This window comes from Chelonia mydas, chromosome 18 (genome assembly GCF_015237465.2).
Source record: "Chelonia mydas isolate rCheMyd1 chromosome 18, rCheMyd1.pri.v2, whole genome shotgun sequence".
Lineage (NCBI taxonomy): Eukaryota > Metazoa > Chordata > Testudines > Cheloniidae > Chelonia > Chelonia mydas.
The window spans coordinates 23,053,464-23,073,939 of NC_051258.2; the positions used below are offsets into that span (position 1 = coordinate 23,053,464).

The 20,476-nt window shown below is 44.7% G+C and overlaps 1 protein-coding gene across 1 annotated transcript; it reads right to left on the bottom strand.

Moving 5' to 3' along the window:
* Window positions 1–14,805: 14,805 nt before the first annotated feature.
* UTS2 (urotensin 2) lies at window positions 14,806–18,639 on the bottom strand. Its single transcript, XM_007060322.4, has 4 exons — window positions 18,489–18,639; window positions 16,330–16,446; window positions 15,548–15,591; window positions 14,806–14,877 (listed from the first exon to the last, which is right to left on the bottom strand). The coding sequence occupies exons 1-4, from the start codon at window positions 18,589–18,591 to the stop codon at window positions 14,806–14,808; spliced, it is 336 nt and encodes a 111-aa protein (XP_007060384.3). The 5' UTR covers window positions 18,592–18,639.
* Window positions 18,640–20,476: the final 1,837 nt, after the last annotated feature.

The window sequence follows — 20,476 nt, forward strand, 5'->3', positions numbered from 1 at the left end:
TGCATATCGGTACTTACTTGCAATTGTATATCTTGGAGTAGAGAAAAAATCTTCCCAACCCAGCTGGTGATCAGCTTAGTGTTCCTGAACCATAGAGCAGTAGTCCTAATTTTTTATCAAGTCATGAATTAGCCCTCATGTAATTGTGTAATGTATAACATTGCTAATTTGATTTGAAATACGATCCTATTAACAGGTCTGTGTTTGGACAGATGAGTCACGTACACTGCTCCTATTAGTGTCAATATTGGGTTCGCATGTAATGTCTTGCTTAAAAAAAATGTGCCCCTCCTGTGCCAAAATATGATGATTTATTGTCCTTTGCAATAATAATAAAGATCAGATGTTCTTATGGTGACTCTATGCAACTGAAATCCGCAACGCCCATGTTGGGGTTTAAATATTGAGTTTGGACAATATGCAACAGACTTACATTACAGCAAGGGAAGTTTAGGTTGGACATTAGGAAAAAATTCCTAACTGTCAGAGTAGTTAAGCACTGAAATAAATTGCCTAGGGAGATTGTGAAATCACCATCATTGGCAATTTTTAAAAGCAAGTTAGACAAACACCTGGTCATGGATGGTCTAGGTAATACTTAGTCCTGCCTCAGTGCAGGTAACTGGGCTAGAAGACCTCTCAAGGTCCCTTCCAGTCTTACAATTCTGTGCATTAGTCTCTTGAATCCTGCATGTGTCTCTTTTGTATACTGTAAAAAGAAAAGGAGTACTTGTGGCACCTTAGAGACTAACCAATTTATTTGAGCATAAGCTTTCCTGAGCTACAGCTCACTTCATCGGATGGCATAAACTGGAAAATACAGTGAGGAGATTTATATATGCACAGACCATGAAAAAATGGGTGTTATCATACACATTTGTAAAGAGAGTGATCCATTTAAGATGAGCTGTTTACTAGCAGGAGGGTGAGGTAGGGGAGAGAAAACCTTTTGAAGTGATAATCAAGGGTGGGGCCATTTCCAGGAGTTAACAAGAACAGTCTGAGAACAGTGGGGGGGAGGGGGAGGAGGAATAAAACAGGGGAAATAGTTTTACTTTGTATAATGACTCAACCACTCCCAGTCTCTATTCAAGCCTAAGTTAATTGTATCAATTTGCAAATGAATTCCAATTCAACAGTCTCTCGCTGGAGTCTGGATTTGAAGTTTTTTTCTTGTAATATCGCAACTTTCATGTCTGTAATCACGTGACCAGAGAGATTGAAGTGTTCTCCGACTGGTTTATGAATGTTATAATTCTTGACATCTGATTTGTGTCCATTTATTCTTTTACGTAGACTGTCCAGTTTGACCAATGTACATGGCAGAGGGGCATTGCTGGCACATGATGGCATATATCACATTGGTAGATGTGCAGGTGAACGAGCCTCTGATAGTGTGGTAGTGTCTATCAACTTCATGAAAAAACTCGTACAGATACAGACAGACATCATCTTCCTTTCCAAATGCAAACAGATGGACATCATACCAAAAGGACTGAAGGTAAAAAATCCATTACAATCTACATACCACACAGACTATGCTGATAGCTTGTGCCACACTCTCTCAAAGAAACTGCGGAACCACCTGATCAACATCCTCTACAGCAAACAGGGAAAGATTAAGAATGAGCTCTCAAAACTGGATACTCTCATAAAAAACCAACCTTCCACACAAACTTCCTCGTGGCTGGACTTTACTAAAACTAGACAAGCCATTACAACACACACTTTGCTTCTCTACAAAAGAAAAAGGACACAAACTATCTAAACATACTACATGCCACAAGGGGCCACAACAGTGGTTCCCTTAACCCACCAGCGATATTGTTAATCTATCCAACTATACTCTTAGCCCAGCAGAAGAATCTGTCCTATCTCGGGGCCTCTCCTTCTGCCCCTCGAACATGATACAGTTCTGTGGTGACCTAGAATCCTATTTTCCACGTCTCCAACTCAAGGAATATTTCCAACACACCTCTGAACAAAATATTAATCCACAGAGACCTTCCTACCAACACTACAAAAAGAAGGATTCTAGGTGGATTCCTCCTGAAGGTTGAAACAGCAGACTGGACTTCTACATAGAGTGCTTCTGCCGACATGCACGGGCTGAAATTGTGGAAAAGCAGCATCACTTGCCCCATAACCACAGCCGTGCAGAACACAATGCCATCCACAGCCAAAGAACCAACTTTGACATCATAATCAAAAAGGGCTGACAAAGGAGGTGCTGTTATCATCATGAATAGGTCAGAATATGAACAAGAGGCTGCTCGGCAGCTCTCCAACACCACTTTCTACAAGCCATTACCCTCTGATCCCACTGAGGGTTACCAAAAGAAACTACAGCATTTGCTCAAGGAACTCCCTGAAAAAGCACAAGAACAAATCCGCACAGACACACACCTGGAACCCCGACCTGGGGTATTCTATCTGCTACCCAAGATCCATAAACCTGGAAATCCTGGGCGCCCCATCATCTCAGGCATTGGCACCCTGACAGCAGGATTGTCTGGCTATGTAGACTCCCTCCTCAGGCCCTAACCAGCACTCCCAGCTATCTTCGAGACATCACTGACTTCCTGAGGAAACTACAATCTATGGGTGATCTTCCTGAAAACACCATACTGGCCACTATGGATGTAGAAGCCCTCTACACCAACATTCCACACAAAGATGGACTACATGCCGTCAGAAACAGTATCCCCGATAATGTCACGGCAAACCTAGTGGCTGAACTTTGTGACTTTGTCCTCACCCATAACTATTTCACATTTGGGAACAATGTATACCTTCAAATCAGCGGCACTGGTATGGGTACCCGCATGGCTCCACAGTATGCCAACATTTTTATGGCTGACTTAGAACAACGCTTCCTCAGCTCTCGTCCCCTAATGCCCCTACTCTACTTGCGCTATATTGATGACATCTTCATCATCTGGACCCATGGAAAAGAAGCCCTTGATGAATTCCACCATGATTTCAACAATTTCCATCCCACCATCAACCTCAGCCTGGACCGGTCCACACAAGAGATCCTCTTCCTGGACACTACGGTGCTAATAAGCGATGATCACATAAACACCACCCTATACCGGAAACCTACTGACCACTATTCCTACCTACATGCCTCCAGCTTTCATCCAGACCACACCACACAATCCATTGTCTACAGCCAGGCTCTACGATACAACCGTATTTGCTCCAACCCCTCAGACAGAGACAAACACCTACAAGATCTCTGTCAAGCGTTCTTACAACTACAGTGCCCACCTGCTGAAGTGAAGAAACTGATGGACAGAGCCAGAAGAGTACCCAGAAGTCACCTACTACAGGACAGGCCCAACAAAGAAAATAACAGAACGCCACTAGCTGTCACCTTCAGCTCCCAACTAAAACCTCTCCAACGCATTATCAAGGATTTACAACCTATCCTGAAGGACGACCCATCGCTCTCTCAGATCTTGGGAGACAGGCTAGTCCTTGCTTACAGACCGCCCCCCAATCTGAAGCAAATACTCATCAGCAACAACAGACCACTCAACAGAACCACTAACCCAGGAACCTATCCTTGCAACAAAGCCCGTTACCAACTGTGCCCACATATCTATTCAGGGGACACCATCATAGGGCCTAATCACATCAGCCACACTATCAGAGGCTTGTTCACCTGCACATCTACCAATGTGATCTATGCCATCATGTGCCAGCAATGCCCCTCTGCCATGTACATTGGTCAAACTGGACAGTCTCTACGTAAAAGAATAAATGGACACAAATCAGATGTCAAGAATTATAACATTCAAAAATCAGTTGGAGAACACTTCAATCTCTTTGGTCACTCAATTACAGACCTAAAAGTTGCAATTCTTCAACAACAAAACTTCAAAAAACAGACTCCAACGAGAGACTGCTGAATTGGAATTAATTTGCAAACTGGATACAATTAACTTAGGCTTGAATAGAGCCTGGGAGTGGATGGGTCATTACACGAGGGTAAAACTATTTTCCCATGATCATTCCCCCCTTCCACCCCTCACTGTTCCTCAGAAGTTCTTGTCAACTGCTGGAAATGGGCCCACCTTGATTATCACTACAAAAGGTTCCCCCCATCCCCCGCTCTTCCTGCTGGTAATAGCTCACCTTAAGTGATCACTCTCTTGTACAGTGTGTATGGTAACACCCATTGTTTCATGTTCTCTATGTATATAAATCTCCCCACTGAATGCATCTGATGAAGTGAGCTGTAGCTCACAAAAGCTTATGCTCAAATAAATTTGTTAGTCTCTAAGCCCTGGTCTACACTAGGAGTTTAGGTTGAATTTAGCATAGAATCATAGAATCATAGAATATCAGGGTTGGAAGGGACCTCAGAAGGTCATCTAGTCTAACCCCCTGCTCGAAGCAGGACCAAGTCCCAGTTAAATCATCCCAGCCAGGGCTTTGTCAAGCCTGACCTTAAAAACCTCTAAGGAAGGAGATTCTACCACCTCCCTAGGTAACGCATTCCAGTGTTTCACCACCCTCTTAGTGAAAAAGTGTTTCCTAATATCCAATCTAAACCTCCCCCACTGCAACTTGAGACCATTACTCCTCGTTCTGTCATCTGCTACCATTGAGAACAGTCTAGAGCCATCCTCTTTGGAACCCCCTTTCAGGTAGTTGAAAGCAGCTATCAAATCCCCCCTCATTCTTCTCTTCTGTAGACTAAACAATCCCAGCTCCCTCAGCCTCTCCTCATAAGTCATGTGTTCTAGACCCCTAATCATTTTTGTTGCCCTTCGCTGGACTCTCTCCAATTTATCCACATCCTTCTTGTAGTGTGGGGCCCAAAACTGGACACAGTACTCCAGATGAGGCCTCACCAATGTCGAATAGAGGGGAACGATCACGTCCCTCCGATCTGCTCGCTATGCCCCTACTTATACATCCCAAAATGCCATTCGCCTTTTTTGGCAACAAGGGCACACTGCTGACTCATATCCAGCTTGTCGTCCACTGTCACCCCTAGGTCCTTTTCCACAGAACTGCTGCCTAGCCATTCGGATCCCTAGTCTGTAGCGGTGCATTGGATTCTTCGTCCTAAGTGCAGGACCCTGCACTTATCCTTATTGAACCTCAATCAGATTTCTTTTGTCCCAATCCTCCAATTTGTCTAGGTCCTTCTGTATCCTACCACTCCTCCCAGTTTAGTATCATCCGCAAATTTGCTGAGAGTGCAATCCACACCATCCTCCAGATCATTTATGAAGATATTGAACAAAACCGGCCCCAGGACCGACCCCTGGGGCACTCCACTTGACACCGGCTGCCAACTAGACATGGAGCCATTGATCACTACCCGTTGAGCCCGACAATCTAGACAACTTTCTACCCACCTTATAGTGCATTCATCCAGCCCATACTTCCTTAACTTGCTGACAAGAATACTGTGGGAGACCATGTCAAAAGCTTTGCTAAAGTCAAGAAACAATACATCCACTGCTTTCCCTTCATCCACAGAACCAGTAATCTCATCATAAAAGGCGATTAGATTTAGTCAGGCATGACCTTCCCTTGGTGAATCCATGCTGGCTGTTCCTGATCACTTTCCTCTCATGCAAGTGCTTCAGGATTGATTCTTTGAGGACCTGCTCCATGATTTTTTAAATCGATGTAAACCTGCAGCATCCACACGATGAAGCCCTTTTTTCGACTTAAAGGGCTCTTAAAATCGATTCTTTACTCCACCCCTGACAAGTGGATTAGCGCTTAAATCAGCCTTGCCGGGTCGAATTTGGGGTACTGTGGACACAATTAGACAGTATTGGCCTCCGGGAGCTATCCCAGAGTGCTCCATTGTGACCACTCTGGACAGCACTCTCAACTCAGATGCACTGGCCACGTAGACAGGAAAAGGCCCTCGAACTTTTGAATTTCAGTTTCCTGTTTGGCCAGCGTGGCAAGCTGCAGGTGACCATGCAGAGCTCATCAGCAGAAGTGAGCGTGACGGAGTCCCAGAATCGCAAAAGAGCTCCAGCATGGACCGAACGGGAGGTACGGGATCTGATCGCTGTATGGGGAGAGGAATCCGTGCTATCAGAACTCCGTTCCAGTTTTCAAAATGCCAAAACGTTTGTCAAAATCTCGCAGGGCATGAAGGACATAGGCCATAACAGGGACCCGAAGCAATGCCACGTGAAACTTAAGGAGCTGAGGCAAGACTACCAGAAAACCAGAGAGGCAAACGGCCGCTCCGGGTCAGAGCCTCAAACATGCCGCTTCTATGATGAGCTGCATGCCATTTTAGGGGGTTCAGCCACCACTACCCCAGCCGTGTTGTTTGACTCCTTCAATGGAGATGGAGGCAACACGGAAGGCAGGTTTTGGGGACGAGGAAGATGACGATGATGAGGTTTGTAGATAGTTCACAGCAAGCAATTGGAGAAAACCTGTTTTCCCAACAGCCAGGAACAGTTTTCTCACCCTGGACCTGGAGCCAGTACCCCCCCGAACCCACCTAAGGGCTGCCTCCCAGACCCGGCAGCGGAGAAGGGACCTCTGGTGAGTGTACCTTTTAAATACTATACATGGTTTAAAAGCAAGCATGTGTAATGTTTAATTGCCCTGGCATTCACGGCTCTCCTGGATGTACTCCCAAAGCCTTTGCAAAGGTTTCTGGGGGAGGGCAGCCTTTATGGCGTCCTCCATGGTAGGACACTTTACCACTCCAGGCCAGTAGCACGTACTCAGGAATCATTGTACAACAAAGCATTGCAGTGTATGTTTGCTGGCATTCAAACAACATCCATTCTTTATCTCTCTGTGTTATCCTCAGGAGAGTGATATCATTCATGGTCACCTGGTTGAAATAGGGTGCTTTTCTTCAGGGGACACTCAGAGGAGCCCGTTCCTGCTGGGCTGTTTGCCTGTGGCTGAACAGAAATGTTCCCCGCTGTTAGCCACGGGGCGGAGGGAGGGGCTAGCCACGCCGGGGGGGGAAGGCAAAATGCGACCTTGTAACGAAAGCACATGTGCTATGTATGTAATGTTAACAGCAAGGTTTACCGTGAAAGAGTGTACCCATTGTTCTATAAAATGTGTCTTTTTCTCTTTCTAATCTTCACTAGCCTCTGGAAAGAAGATCCTGTGATCATTGAAACACATGCAGCTGATGGAGGAAAAAAAAAAGGGACGGTGGTATTTAAAAAAACGCACTTGTGATTAAATGTTCTCTGAGCTCATGCTGTCCTCCCACACTGGACAGAGCACGGACGAATGCGTGGAGGCAGACAATGTCAGAGTGCCGGAAAGCACAAAATGACCGGGAGGAGAGGTGGCGGGCTGAAGAGAGTAAGTGGTGGGCTGAAGACAGGGCTGAAGCTCAAATATGGTGGCAGCGTGATGAGAGGAGGCAAGATTCAAATGCTGAGGGCTACTGGAGGATCAAACCAATATGCTCCAGTGTATGGCTGAGCTGCAGCAAAGGCAGCTGGAGCACAGACTGCCGCTACAGCCCCTGTGTAACCAACCACCCTCCTCCCCAAGTTCCATAGCCGTCTCCACCCAGACACCCAAGAACGCGGTGGGGGGGCCTCCGGCCACCCAGCCACTCCACCCCAGAGGATTGCCCAAAAAACAGAAGGCTGGCATTCAATAAGTTTTAAAGTTGTTAACTTTTAAAGTGCTGTGTGGCATTGTCCTTCCCTCCTCCACCACCCCTCCTGGGCTACCTTGGTAGTCATCCACCTATTTATGTGATGAATGAATAAAGAATGCATGAATGTGAAGCAACAATGACTTTATTGCCTCTGCAAGCGGTGATTGAAGGGAGGAGGGGAGGGTGATTAGCTTACAGGGAAGTAGAGTGAACCAAGGGACGGGGGGTTTCGTCAAGGAGAAACAAACAGAACTTTCACACCGTAGCCTGTCCAGTCATGAAACTGGTTTTCAAAGCTTCTCCTGATGCACACCGCACCCTCCTGTGCTCTTCTAACCATCCTGGTGTCTGGCTGCGCATAACCAGCAGCCAGGCGATTTGCCTCAACCTCCCACCCTGCCATAAACGTCTCCCCCTTACTCTCACAGATATTGTGGAGTGCACAGCAAGCAGTAATAACAGTGGGAATATTGGTTTTGCTGAGGTCTAACTGAGTCAGTAAACTGCGCCTGTGCGCTTTTAAACGTCCAAATGCACATTCTGCCACCATTCTGCACTTGCTCAGCCTGTAGTTGAACAGCTCCTGACTACTGTCCAGGCTGCCTGTGTATGGCTTCATGAGCCATGGCATTAAGGTGGTAGGCTGGGTCCCCAAGGATAACTATAGGCATTTCAACATCCCCAACGGTTATTTTCTGGTCTGGGAATAAAGTCCTTTCCTGCAGCTTTTGAAACAGACCAGAGTTCCTGAAGATGCGATTGTCATGTACCTTTCCCGGCCATCCCACGTTGATGTCGGTGAAACATCCCTTGTGATCCACCAGAGCTTGCAGCACTATTGAAAAGTACCCCTTGCGGTTTATGTACTCGCCGGCTTGGTGCTCCAGTGCCAAGATAGGGATATGGGTTCCGTCTGTGGCCCCACTTCAGTTAGGGAATCCCATTGCAGCAAAGCCATCCACTATGGCCTGCACATTTCCCAGGGTCACTGCCCTGGATATCAGCAGATCTTTGATTGCGTGGGCTACTTGCATCACAGCAGCCCCCACAGTAGATTTGCCCACTCCAAATTGATTCCCAGCTGACCGGTAGCTGTCTGGCGTTGCAAACTTCCACAGGGCTATTGCCACTTGCTTCTCAACAGTGAGGGCTGCTCTCATCTTGGTATTCATGCTCTTCAGGGCAGGGGAAAGCAAGTCACAAAGTTCCATGAAAATGCCCTTACGCATGCGAAAGTTTCGCAGCCACTGGGAATCGTCCCAGACCTGCAACACTATGCGGTCCCACCAGTCTGTGCTTGTTTCCCAGGCCCAGAATCGACGTTCCACCGCATGAACCTGCCCCATCAGCACCACGATGCCTGCATTGGCAGGGCCCCTGCTTTGAGAGAAATCTGTGTCCATGTCCTGATCACTCACGTGACTGCGCTGACGTCGCCTACTCGTCTGGTATCGCTCTGCCAGGTTCTGGTGCTGCATGTAATGCGCGTGGTGTTTAATGTGCTCCTAATTGCCAAAGTGGGCTGAGCGGGCTCCATGCTTGCTGTGGTATGGCGTCCACACAGAAAAAAGGCGCGGAACGATTGTCTGCCTTTGCTCTGACGGAGAGAGGGGCAACTGACGACATGGCTTACAGGGAATTAAAATCAACAAAGGGGGTGGCTTTACATCAAGGAGTATTTCAGGCAGGACTTCACGGAGGGTTCCAATAAGAAATGGTGCACCTAAGTAATTGTTCTTATTGGAACAAGCAGGTTTGTCTGGCCTCTGATTGATACATGGCTAGATTTACCTCACTGCATCTTCTCTATGAGTGACTGCAGTGTGACCTAGAGGAATGAGTCCCCTAGGCGGGGGGGGGGGAGGGGGGAGGAGAAGCAAATGAGTACAAATCAAATCTAGTCTATTTCTTTTCTATTTCTTGTTTTGATCCGCTCCATCTATCTTTTACATCTTGGCTGGCAGCAGACGGTGCAGGACTGCAAGCCATCTACATGTCATGGCTGCTCGGCAGAAGATGGTGCAATAGGACTGCTAGCCATCCGAATCACCTGCCTGCTCACCAAAAGATGGTTCAATAGGACTGACTGCAGGACTAAAGAGAATGACCTGGTCAAGTCACTCCTAATTTAGTCCCTGCGCCCGTGTCTGCCCAGGCACTCCTGATCGACCTTACAGAGGCGACCAGGAGCACCTCGGACACGACGATGATGGCTACCAGTCCTATTGCACCGTCTGCTGCCACAAGGCAAGGGGTTGCTGCTGCTGTGTAGTAATGCAGTACCACATCTGCAAGCACCCAGCAGACGTATGGTGACCGTGAGCTGAGCGGGCTCCATGCTTACCATGGTATGGCGTGTGCACAGGTAACTCAGGAAAAAAGGCGCGAAACAATTGTCTGCCATTGCTTTCACAGCGGGAGGGAGGGCCTGATTACATGTACCCAGAACCACCCGCGACAATGTTTTTTACCCCATCAGGCACTGGGATCTCAACCCAGAATTCCAATGGGCAGTAGAGACTGCGGGAACTGTGGATAGCTACCCATAGTGCAACACTCCGGAGTCGAACGCTTGCCTCGGTATGGTGGAAGCACTCCGCCGAGTTAATGCACTTAGAGCATTTTCTGTGGGGACACACACAATCGAATATATAAAAACGATATCTAAAAAAACCGACTTCTATAAATTCGACCTAATTTTGTAGTGTAGACATACCCTAAGGTGCCACAAGTACTTCTTTTCTTTTAACTGTTAATCAGTAAATCCAACCAAAACTTACTTCTCCAAGGTTTGTTGTTGTTAAACTAATCCAGAGTCGAGAGAACCCCTCACGCAACATATAGTCGGTTATAATTTGTATAAATGATTGGTTATCAATCAATTGGTTGATTATTGACAAATTATTAATGATAAGTTATTAGTTATTAATGGTGCCCAAGCTGGGAAGATACACAGTATGATACTGTAGGTTTGTGTTTGCTGGTGAATTGCTGCAACTTCTTTATTATCAATCTGACAACACTATACGCCTTTCAACAGCAGCCTCTCTCCAGTAGTTCCATGCTCCAGCTCACAGCTGAAACTCTCTCCTATTGCTTTGGCAGGCAATTGATGGAATACAACCATGAGGCTTTTAATTCCTATCCTAATAATCTGTGCTGTGGGGAAATCCCCAAGGGCAGGACTGGTCTACAGAACTGAATAGGGAAGGATATAATTTCCTACTGCAGGGGCCAGGGCCCTGAGTGAAGCGCTGGATATTTGTGCCAATATCACAAGCTTTAAAATCCTGTCACTTCGCTTATCCTGCATCCTTTGAAGGACACAATATTTGACTTATGAAGTGGCAGGAAATGAGAGATTTCATGAATGAACTCTGTTTTGCCAAACTCTGTCAGATAGACTAATTTCTACTCTGTCCAGAAGATTTAAGATGGCTGCATTGTACATCCAGCTGCTCAAAATTTGTAAGTACATTCTTCATTGCTGTAGCTGGTTCCATCTGTCTTAAGCGTCATGAAAAGTGAACAAGATTTGTTTGACCTGTAGGCTGCATTTTAAGCAACCTAGTCAGAGATTTATGATGTACATCAATGAAATCTATATCCCTGCTAGCTGTAGCTTTAACTCAAGATTTACTGGAGTTCTATTTGTGCCTTTTATACGAAGCATCTACTAAAGAAGCAGGGCTCCCTGAACCTCTTTCCATGGGACTTACAGAGCTCATGTGACTCACAGGCAGATCCCACAGTGCACACACCCAAAAGCAACTCAGACTTTGTGCTCTGAAGACACAGTTAGACACAAGCACTGCCAAGAAATAGCTTTCAGCTGCAAAAAGCATTCTGGGTACTAACATGCAAATAAATTGTACAAGAAACCTCACTGGCTGTAATGGAACAAGCTATGGCTCTGGGACACTACCATAGTTTGGTCCTAAGTGTTCTGAACAGTGGCCCCTTCTTCCTAATTCAATGGCAGGTGTCAAGACATGCCTTAATGCACAAAACCTGCATATTGAATCTCCAGTATCAAGGTGCTGAAGGTCAAAGCTAACTTTCATCCTAGTGGGCTCAGTTTGGATACTACAGGAGAAACCATAGCAGAGCTCCAGTGGAGTTTTTCTGTGGAATAATTCCTGCCTTAAGGAAGGGCCTGAGGTCTGCAGTGCTCGTCCTGTTTACTAATAAGATTATATAGCATTTTTCATCCTCAAGGTTCACTTCAGGGCACTTCACAAACTCTGCCCAGGAGGGCTGTGGAAATGCAGCCCTGTGCAGCACATCAATAGGATTATTTATTGTTTGTATTGCAGATCTACCGAAATGTTAGGCACTCTCCAGACCAGAGCCAGAATCTTCCCAAAGAGCTTAGTGAGATGAAGGGGAAGGATACAATACATAAATGCTTCATGCATCCGATGAAGTGAGCTGTAGCTCGCGAAAGCTTATGCTCAAATAAATTAGTTAGTCTCTAAGGTGCCACAGGTCCTCCTTTTCTTAATACATAAATATAGTGATCTGGAGGGAGGCAGGGACATGTTTTCTTAGCCCCAGGAGTTATTTTAATGTGGTTTTTGAACACAGTGCTCTCAAGGGAGTGAATTAAATGAGGCAAGGGTAGAGGACAGATGGACAAAATAACTTTGTGAAAGTCATTTCAGGGAGACGGTAGCCTGGACTGAGGCACAGCAATTATATGACAAGGAAAAGCCCAAAAGATCTATTGAGATGTGTGTCATAAGCCTGAGGAGTGTGATGTGAAATGAGCTCAGGTGGGAGATGGGAGCAGTGGCTGTTCACATTTTATATGCAGGGCAATGGAGAGCCAGATCTTTGGGGCGTCAAGCCAAATGAGGTCACTCCCTATGACAGATTGGAACATTTGGACCTATTTGGTCGGAAAGGCCTATTCTTCGGTATGCTACAGTTTCGAATCACTAAATATCAAACCCTTTAACTCTGAAATATGACTCTGTCAACTATTCGAAACTTAGAAAACTTTAGTGCTCAGCTTCCCACGTCACAGCATGGACAGTTCAAATCATCCAGGAGGGACAGCTATTAGCCAAGACAGCACTACAGTCTTCCCTAAATGCAGCTGACACAGTGGCCTGGTCCATCTCCACAGGATGGTTATGCAATGTGCATGATGGTTACACCTTTGAGGCGTCCCTAAAGAGGTGCAGTTGACTGTCGAAGGACTTCCCTTTGAAGGCACCAAGCTTTTGTAGTGAAGATGGATGCCTCTCTTCATATCCTAAAAGACTCTTGGGCTGCTTGCCACTCGTTGGGATCTATACATCTGGACAAAAGAGAAAATTTGGTCTGCAGCCCCGACACAAACCACTCACCTCCTATCACCTTACACAGCACTATTGCAAACCTCAGAGGAAGAAATCTAAATTTCCTAGGCAAAAACCATCTGGCCCATCTCCAAGCGCCAATTTTGACGTATTTGAAGCATCGACAGATCACTCCCCCCAACCACTATAGCTGACCACCTCTTCCTATGCATTTGGCTACTGCCTGGCAAAGTTCCGCAACACCTGGGAATGCATAACGTCAGAACGATGAGTCCTGGAAGTTGTTCACAATGGATATTCCATCCATTTCACCTTCCTATCTCCTCCACTAGGGTTACTGCTTGGGAGTCACACAATGGAGCACCCATGAGGACACTACTTGAAGAAGTAGTAGTTGTTAATCACCTTGTGCAGTAACAGTGTTTTTTTTAAGATGTTTCCCCCATGGGTGTTCCACAACCCACCCTCCTTCCCTTTACTTCCAGATTCTTGTCAATGACTCTGCAGTAGAGAAGAAACTGAGGGGGTTAGCCTGTGTGCTCTGGCTAGCCTTGTGGCAGGGCATGAGGAGAGAGCGCGCATGTGCGGGCATAACAGACACTGCTACCAAAGTTCTCTGATCAGCAGCGGAGAGACGCACGCACACCTACAGTGGAGCACCCATCGAGAGACACATCGCAAAGAACCATTGTTATTGCACAAGGTGAGTAACTTCTTCTCACCTTGGGGTTTGAACACTACTTTTCTCTATATAACACCTGACACAGGTGACAAGCATTATAAGAAGACAAACGCATGGAGCAGTTCTCTAGAGGATCTTTTGCTAACAGTCTTCCCTGCTGTGACAGTTGGAGAACCACCCATGTAATTCAGTGAATCCTGCCACTGCCAAAGCTGGTTGTGTCCCCAGGCACAGCCTCTCCAGCCCTTCTGTAATCGACAGAATAGAGAGGGGGGTATGGGTGGGTGGGAGAGAGGCTGCTGTCCAGTGGTGTTGGTGGGTCTTATGCAAGTCAGCTATTGTGTTATAAAAAATCCAGCAGAGCCAGAACTGAAATGAGGCTGCATAAATGTCAGGCCCCATCCTAATACCTCTCTCCAGTGAATAGCCCCTTACATCCTTAGTGTGCTGGGCAGAGATTAGAGTGTGCTGGGTGAGTGAAAGCAGAGGCCTGCAAGGCCAAAGCAATTGCCTGCTGTAAGAAATTGCTCTGTTTTCTAATATGCCATTAGGTCAGGCTCCCATGTCCCCCACCTTTTCATCAGTTCTCCTCAGCTCTCTCCCATCCCCACCACTTCTGGTAGTCTGCTCCCCCTCAGGTGATTCCTCTTGGGGGTGATCCATATCATTATTATCTCTCTTTCTATTACGATCTGTTACTATATTAACACATTGGAGATACAATGTGTATGAAAGGCTGTGCAAATTAGTGTGGCGTAGTGCTGGTTCTTCCATCCCTCCGCTCTTTTTAGAGAGACAATCCTATAGAATTCCTAATTTCCCAGACTGGTCTTTCACTATCTGTCTGTTTTCCCCTTTTCTGCCCCATCACTTAGTACCCAAGAGGGATGGAATCCTCTGAAGGAAAATAACTCATTGCTTACAGGTTATTTGCAAACATAGAGGATTTATTAATCTTCCAAACAGCATGGCAATGTAGAGTTAAGAGTCAGCTTCACATTTTCTTTATTCTCCTCATGTTTAAAACAAGCAAATCTATGTACATGTTTCAAGGACAGTTATTAACATCTTTATAAATTAAGCAGCTAGGATCAGGAAAGAGTTTGTCCTCCCCACCCCACCACCCCAGGTTACACACAGTATTTTCCAGAAGCACTCAGAGAGGCTTCCCACGTTTTTTATTCTGTTTCCTGCTCCTTGGCCAGCAGGCGGCTCAGCAAAGCAATTCGAGGGTGACTTCCATAGAAAGCCTAAAATCAAGCAACGTCAGCAGGTAGGTGAGGGGGAAATCAGATTAATTCTCTGAAAAATGCCTTACAATGAGATGCAGTCCCTCTGCAATCTCTGACTGGCCCTGTGGCCCCATAGTCTGACTACCTCAGAGAGACAGCCAGCCCATATGCATCTGTGATCCAAAATGCTAATCAAATTCTCTGCCTTAATCTTTAAAGGATCAATATATGGTAAATATTAATGATTTTGTATTATCAATTAGCCCATATCATTGTGCTAATGTTGTACACATTGCTGTGGGAAAAGTGACATACTGGAATCCTTATTGAATCTCACCGATATCCATATACACTCTTTAGCCAGGACTGTGGAGGCTGGAACTAACCTTTTATTTAGAAGGCAGTTTTTCAGAAGAGGGCTGGAATTTTAAAATTATGCTGAAATGCTCTCAATTTCTGCCAAACCTGTGTTACTACAGCTTTGAAATATTTTTAAAATTATGCAAATTAGCAGATTTCTTTCATCTTCCAACATCCTTTTTCTGCTCCAGAAAGATAGGGTCATACTCTTGATCTAAACTATTTTTAAGTTAAATGGATCTTAAAGGGTGTTTTATTAGCACTTCTCCTTAATCTAAAATGTGGGTTTCCAGTTTCTTATTTTGACAATAGCTAGTCATTCACTTACCTCTTTCACATTTTCCCTTGGATTGTAGCTGCTGGGGCTGAGACCTGGAAAAACAAGTGTGAAATGCTTCTTAATTTAGAAATGGAGAAACTACCCATGTCACTTCTGATTGCCAAAATATAACCCACAGAGGTAAAACGGAAGTTAGGAATCAAATACCAACTGTCCCTTCTGATGTAGGGTCAGTCCTTGTCATAGCACATTATTCCTGAGGGGTCTATGGTAGTGGGGCTGCAGCCCTTTACTTAATCTTACTTCTAAGGACCCTCTCTCCCGCATAAGTCATTGTATCATGCATTTATGGCTGTGGATTCTGCATTTTCTGAAAATGCTGGTGCAGTTCAACAAATTGACATTTGCAAGGCCCAGTTAACCACTCCCAGACCAAGTTCCTGTCTTGCCTAGAGGAGTTCCTTGCCCCCTAGTCATCATCAGCTACTCAACAGCAGTATGAAGTTCAACAGATTTTTTTTCAGACTCTCACTAACTTAGAGGGCTGCAACTTCCTTTCACTGTTAATGAGTTCTTAATGGGATTGTACCTGATGGTTCTTTGATTCTTCCATCCCCTCCCCCGACTTAACATGTTCCTGCTGGTGGAGTTTGGGTTCTCTGCAGACAGTGACCTTCAGCTGCTTTGACAATGTGCACTCTCGAGGCAGATTCATATTGCAAGATGTTTCTTATTTTTTGCTGCTCAAAGCAGCTGAATTTTCAGAAGGGACCCTTGGCATTTTGTACCTTGGAACATCTCTATGTGTAAACTGGGTGGGAGAGCTTTACCTGCTTTGCTGGGACTGTCCTCAGTTTGTGCCCCCAGGAGCCTTGGCAGAGTCTGAAGCAGAGAAGCTCTCCCCAGGCTGTCCAATCGCTCCACATTTAATCTTGTATTTTCATCTGCTGTTGGTAGAAGAAGACATTTAAAGAAGACATCAGAGTCTGTATGGGATGACACCTGCCTCAGGACCCTGTTTCCTTTTGGGTAACATCCATTTAGTCAGATGGCTCCTGAACAGGCCTCTGGGCCCCATGTTCTGAAGACGTCAGAAGGCACCAAGAGTTAATCACTGACCTTTGTTTAATAAATGTGAAAGAGGTGGTGATTGCCTCTTTGGGTACCTGAGTCACCTTCCTGATGTTACATCTATACAGTCACTCTGTTCTCACGGCTCTAACCGATCCACCCACTTTGGCACAGTAGGTCACCCATTGGTTTGGGGCCCTGGGTAGCTATAGCCCCAAGGACAGAAACTACTGCTGTTCAGAGTGTCTGCAATGCTGAAAGAAACACAATGTGAAAGTGGCAGTCTTCCAAATGATTAAATGGAGCAGCATGTGGCTCACTGCTCAGATGAACTGGACAGGCTATCAGAACAAGATCCGACTGTCTGAAAGGAAAGAAAGGTGGGATTTCTAGAACTTTGTGATATAATTTCAGGAGAACCTACATGAATACAGGGTCTTTTAGCACCCTGAAATAGCTGGCTGATTTAGAGACAATATAATGGATCATAGGTATCACTTACCTGCTTTTGATTTCCCCACAAACCCCTTATTTTAATTAAATGAAATTTAAAACATTTTAATCAAAACAACATATCCGGGGGGAAGATTTTTAAAAAATCCTTGGCCATAAGTGAATACTGTAGTTTGCCTAGTAACTGTGCAGAGGGACAGTTGCAGAGGACACTGGGAAGTTTCAGAAAAGAGTCTTTGCATAAGACAAGCTGCTACCTCCATGTGCAATATGCTGAGACATACTTTGCCTCTCCCTAGCAATGCTGACATACACCTTTGGTTTGAGATAAAAATATATAATTGAATATAGACTCCTGATTTTGTTTTTTGTTCTCTAGAGGGCGCCTTTTTATTAGTAGAGAAGATTTAATAAGCTTAATGCATGCCTCCAAACAAATGCAGTTGACATTAATGGTTACTGCCAGCTCATCCATCTCATCATACGGTGAATGATGTCTGGATTGAATGACAGCTGGCTGTAAAGTGTCTGCAATTATACAGTAGAAGGTTTGGAAAGACACTTGTTTAAATTTTGGACTTACTAATATTTAGAAAAACACTTTGGTGTCTATCAGACTTTGTAAACGAATATAGCAGCAGTGTCTCCAAAAAAGAACATGAATTACTTAAGTAGAGGGCAGGTAGGCACGGTACCTTCTTCGTGCACAGCTTTCTGACCTGCAGCACTCCCTGATCTTCCAGTCCTGAGTCCTGGTTCAGAGTTCTGCTCATTCACTTCAATCCTGACTATATGATATCCTCTGTATTCCACTTTTGGACCCCTATATCGTTTTTCCTCAGTCCTGACCTACTGTACCTCTACTTTTCTAAATCTTGGATTTCGCAAGCGGAAACGTCTTCTCTTTGTAAACTGAATGAAGTCTCCTTAATGTGAGCACATATTTACCAGGATACTGAATGTGAAACTGCTAAACTCATTTTCACTGCTGACTTAAGCCAAAATTGGACTGTCCTCGACTCCAGGGTGGGAGTGGTTACTGCATTAATTTCTGCAGTACCTCTCCCACTTCTTCTAGATATTTTTTAATTTTAAAAATAATGAATAAGAAGTATTAAAGTACAGCCAGAAGAACTGGCCATGCAGCCAGGCCACTCTAAATAGAGAATCAAATGTCAGCTAGCTCACGTTTCATGTTGCAGGGTTCAGAGAGCTTGCACTCAGGATCTGAAGGCAATAGCAAGGGATATTTAGGGCATCCAACCTCTTCATTTTATGAGGACTTACACTGAACCACTGATTCCATTTGCGCCTCTAGCATCATGAAGAAACATCTGCTTTTTGCCACAGCTGAAGAGCACAGATGAGAAAAGGTCCTTTCTGAAATAATTTCTCGGTTACTCATCCGGCATTACTGCCCAGTGCCCTACTAAGCTCCTGACCAGTAAAAGCAAAAAAGTCTTACCTGAGAGCTGATAGGACACCTCACTGGAGTCGATAATAGGGAGAGACAAGAGAGGACATGAGAGGCTGATAATAAAGAGACAGCAGAATACCAGCGTATGCATTGTTGCTGCGTGAATATAATTCGTCTTTGTTGACCCCGTCGCACAGAACCGCTATCTGACTGGTGCTTCTCCTCCCAATTTCACCTATTATATAGCCACTCATGACCTCATAAATAGCATCATCCACAAAAAAAAAATCCAATGAATTTATTGCCCATTGATTCTAAATGGAAACCACTTTGCATTGATGTCATTTTTCAAGGTAACAGTTTATAGCCAATAAATTTACTGTCTCATTGCGTGGTGTACAAAGTGGATATTATATCAAACCAGGCACAGTAAAGTTTATAAATCTGGCATAAAAAATAACTTCCAGTTATAAATCACGAGTTAACGAAAGGGTCAGACGTTGGTTGAAATGACCAGGGCAGTGAGATGGCTGATTTATGAGCCTTAGCAAGCTTGACGCAGAGCATCTGATATGAAATGTTTTTTTTTTTCCTTTTGTGAGTTGGATGGATGAGTTGTCATGTTGTGTTGGGGGTTCTCGTGCCAGGAGAGTGAGACGAGAGGAGATTAAAACTTCCATCCAGTTGTTTAATTTGCAAAGAAAAGCTGAGCTGAGTTCAAGATGCTGGTGTTTTTCACATAGATTTCATGTCTGTTTATTTTTTCCATTTGCAAAGGCCTTTTCCAATATTGCCCTAGAGAATTGCCTTGGCAGCAGGAGTATGACTTTGATCTTCCTTTACGGTTAGGTGGAGACTCGCTCAATACATGTAAACTAGTTTGGGAAGTGTTAAATGTCGGTCTTTTAGTAGCCTGTGAGCAGCACTGACCTCCTTTCTAGCTTACCTATCACCTGTTTCCCCTCCTCTAAAGAAATTTACTTGATCTTGTATTAGATAATGTGCTAATCTCTAGCTGGCTAGCTTTTGTCTTTTTAAAGCTAACATTGTGGGTACCATGCAAAACAAGTGCCTCGTGACTTTATTCTTGGTGTTCCTGCATCCATTCATCTATCTTGTCTCATGTCACCTCTCCTTGCAATCACACCTGTCTTTTCCTTCTAGATTATGAACTCCTCTGGGAAGGGGCCAGGTGTTCATTCAAGCATCTCACACACACCCGTATACAGATGTTAATGTCATAAACTGACATATTTATGCCGTGAACCTTTGGTTTGGGTGAGGTTGAGAACATGAGCTTACATTCAGGTCTACAAAAATGGCCATCCCAGTTCAGGCACACTGTCCCTGAACATAGTTTTCCTGCCTTCCAACTCTTGGGAAAAACAAAGTGAGATCTGATCAGTTGATAGTGGGACTTTCTGTTTCCTTTTGACTTTACTAATAAGGTTGATCTTTCATACTGTAAATTCTTTAGCTTCTGGAGTTATCTGAAAATTATCTGTAACTGGAATTCACCAGATGACAAAATAAAAAAAACAGAACAATCACATCTTCATCAGCTTGAGATACAGGTCATCTGTCCAAGATGCAAAGACATATTGAGCAGCACAGAGATCATATTAGAAGGCAAACATATTAAGGAAGTATAAGCGTTCATTTACCTTTGCAGTACTGTACTAGCTAACAGTGACCTCAAGAAAAGTGACATCGTAGATTGGAAAGCCATCCACACTATGCTCTAAAATCAACAATGTATGGAAATCAAAGATATACAATACCAAAACAAAACTCTGAATGTTCAACTCAGATGTTATCTCACTCAATGCTAAGTTATGGTGGCAAGAACTGAAGATCTATGTTAGATAGCTAACTAGACGCCTTTGAAAATAAGTACCTAAGAAAAATTCTGTACAGTGGATGGACAGACTTCATCACCAACAAAGAGATCTGATAAATCACTAACCAGCAGTTCATCTCCCCTACAATTAGAAGAAAGCATTGGACAGATTTGGCGCATACACCACCGGATGCCA

Coding starts and splice junctions, on each gene's coding strand:
- UTS2 (XM_007060322.4), bottom strand. CDS start 18,591: ATGCATACGCTGGTATTCTGCTGTCTCTTTATTATCAGCCTCTCATGT. Junction 15,592..16,329: donor GGACAGTCCCAGCAAAGCAG/GTAAAGCTCTCC, acceptor TTGTTTTTCCAG/GTCTCAGCCCCAGCAGCTAC. Junction 14,878..15,547: donor CAAGGGAAAATGTGAAAGAG/GTAAGTGAATGA, acceptor GCTTGATTTTAG/GCTTTCTATGGAAGTCACCC.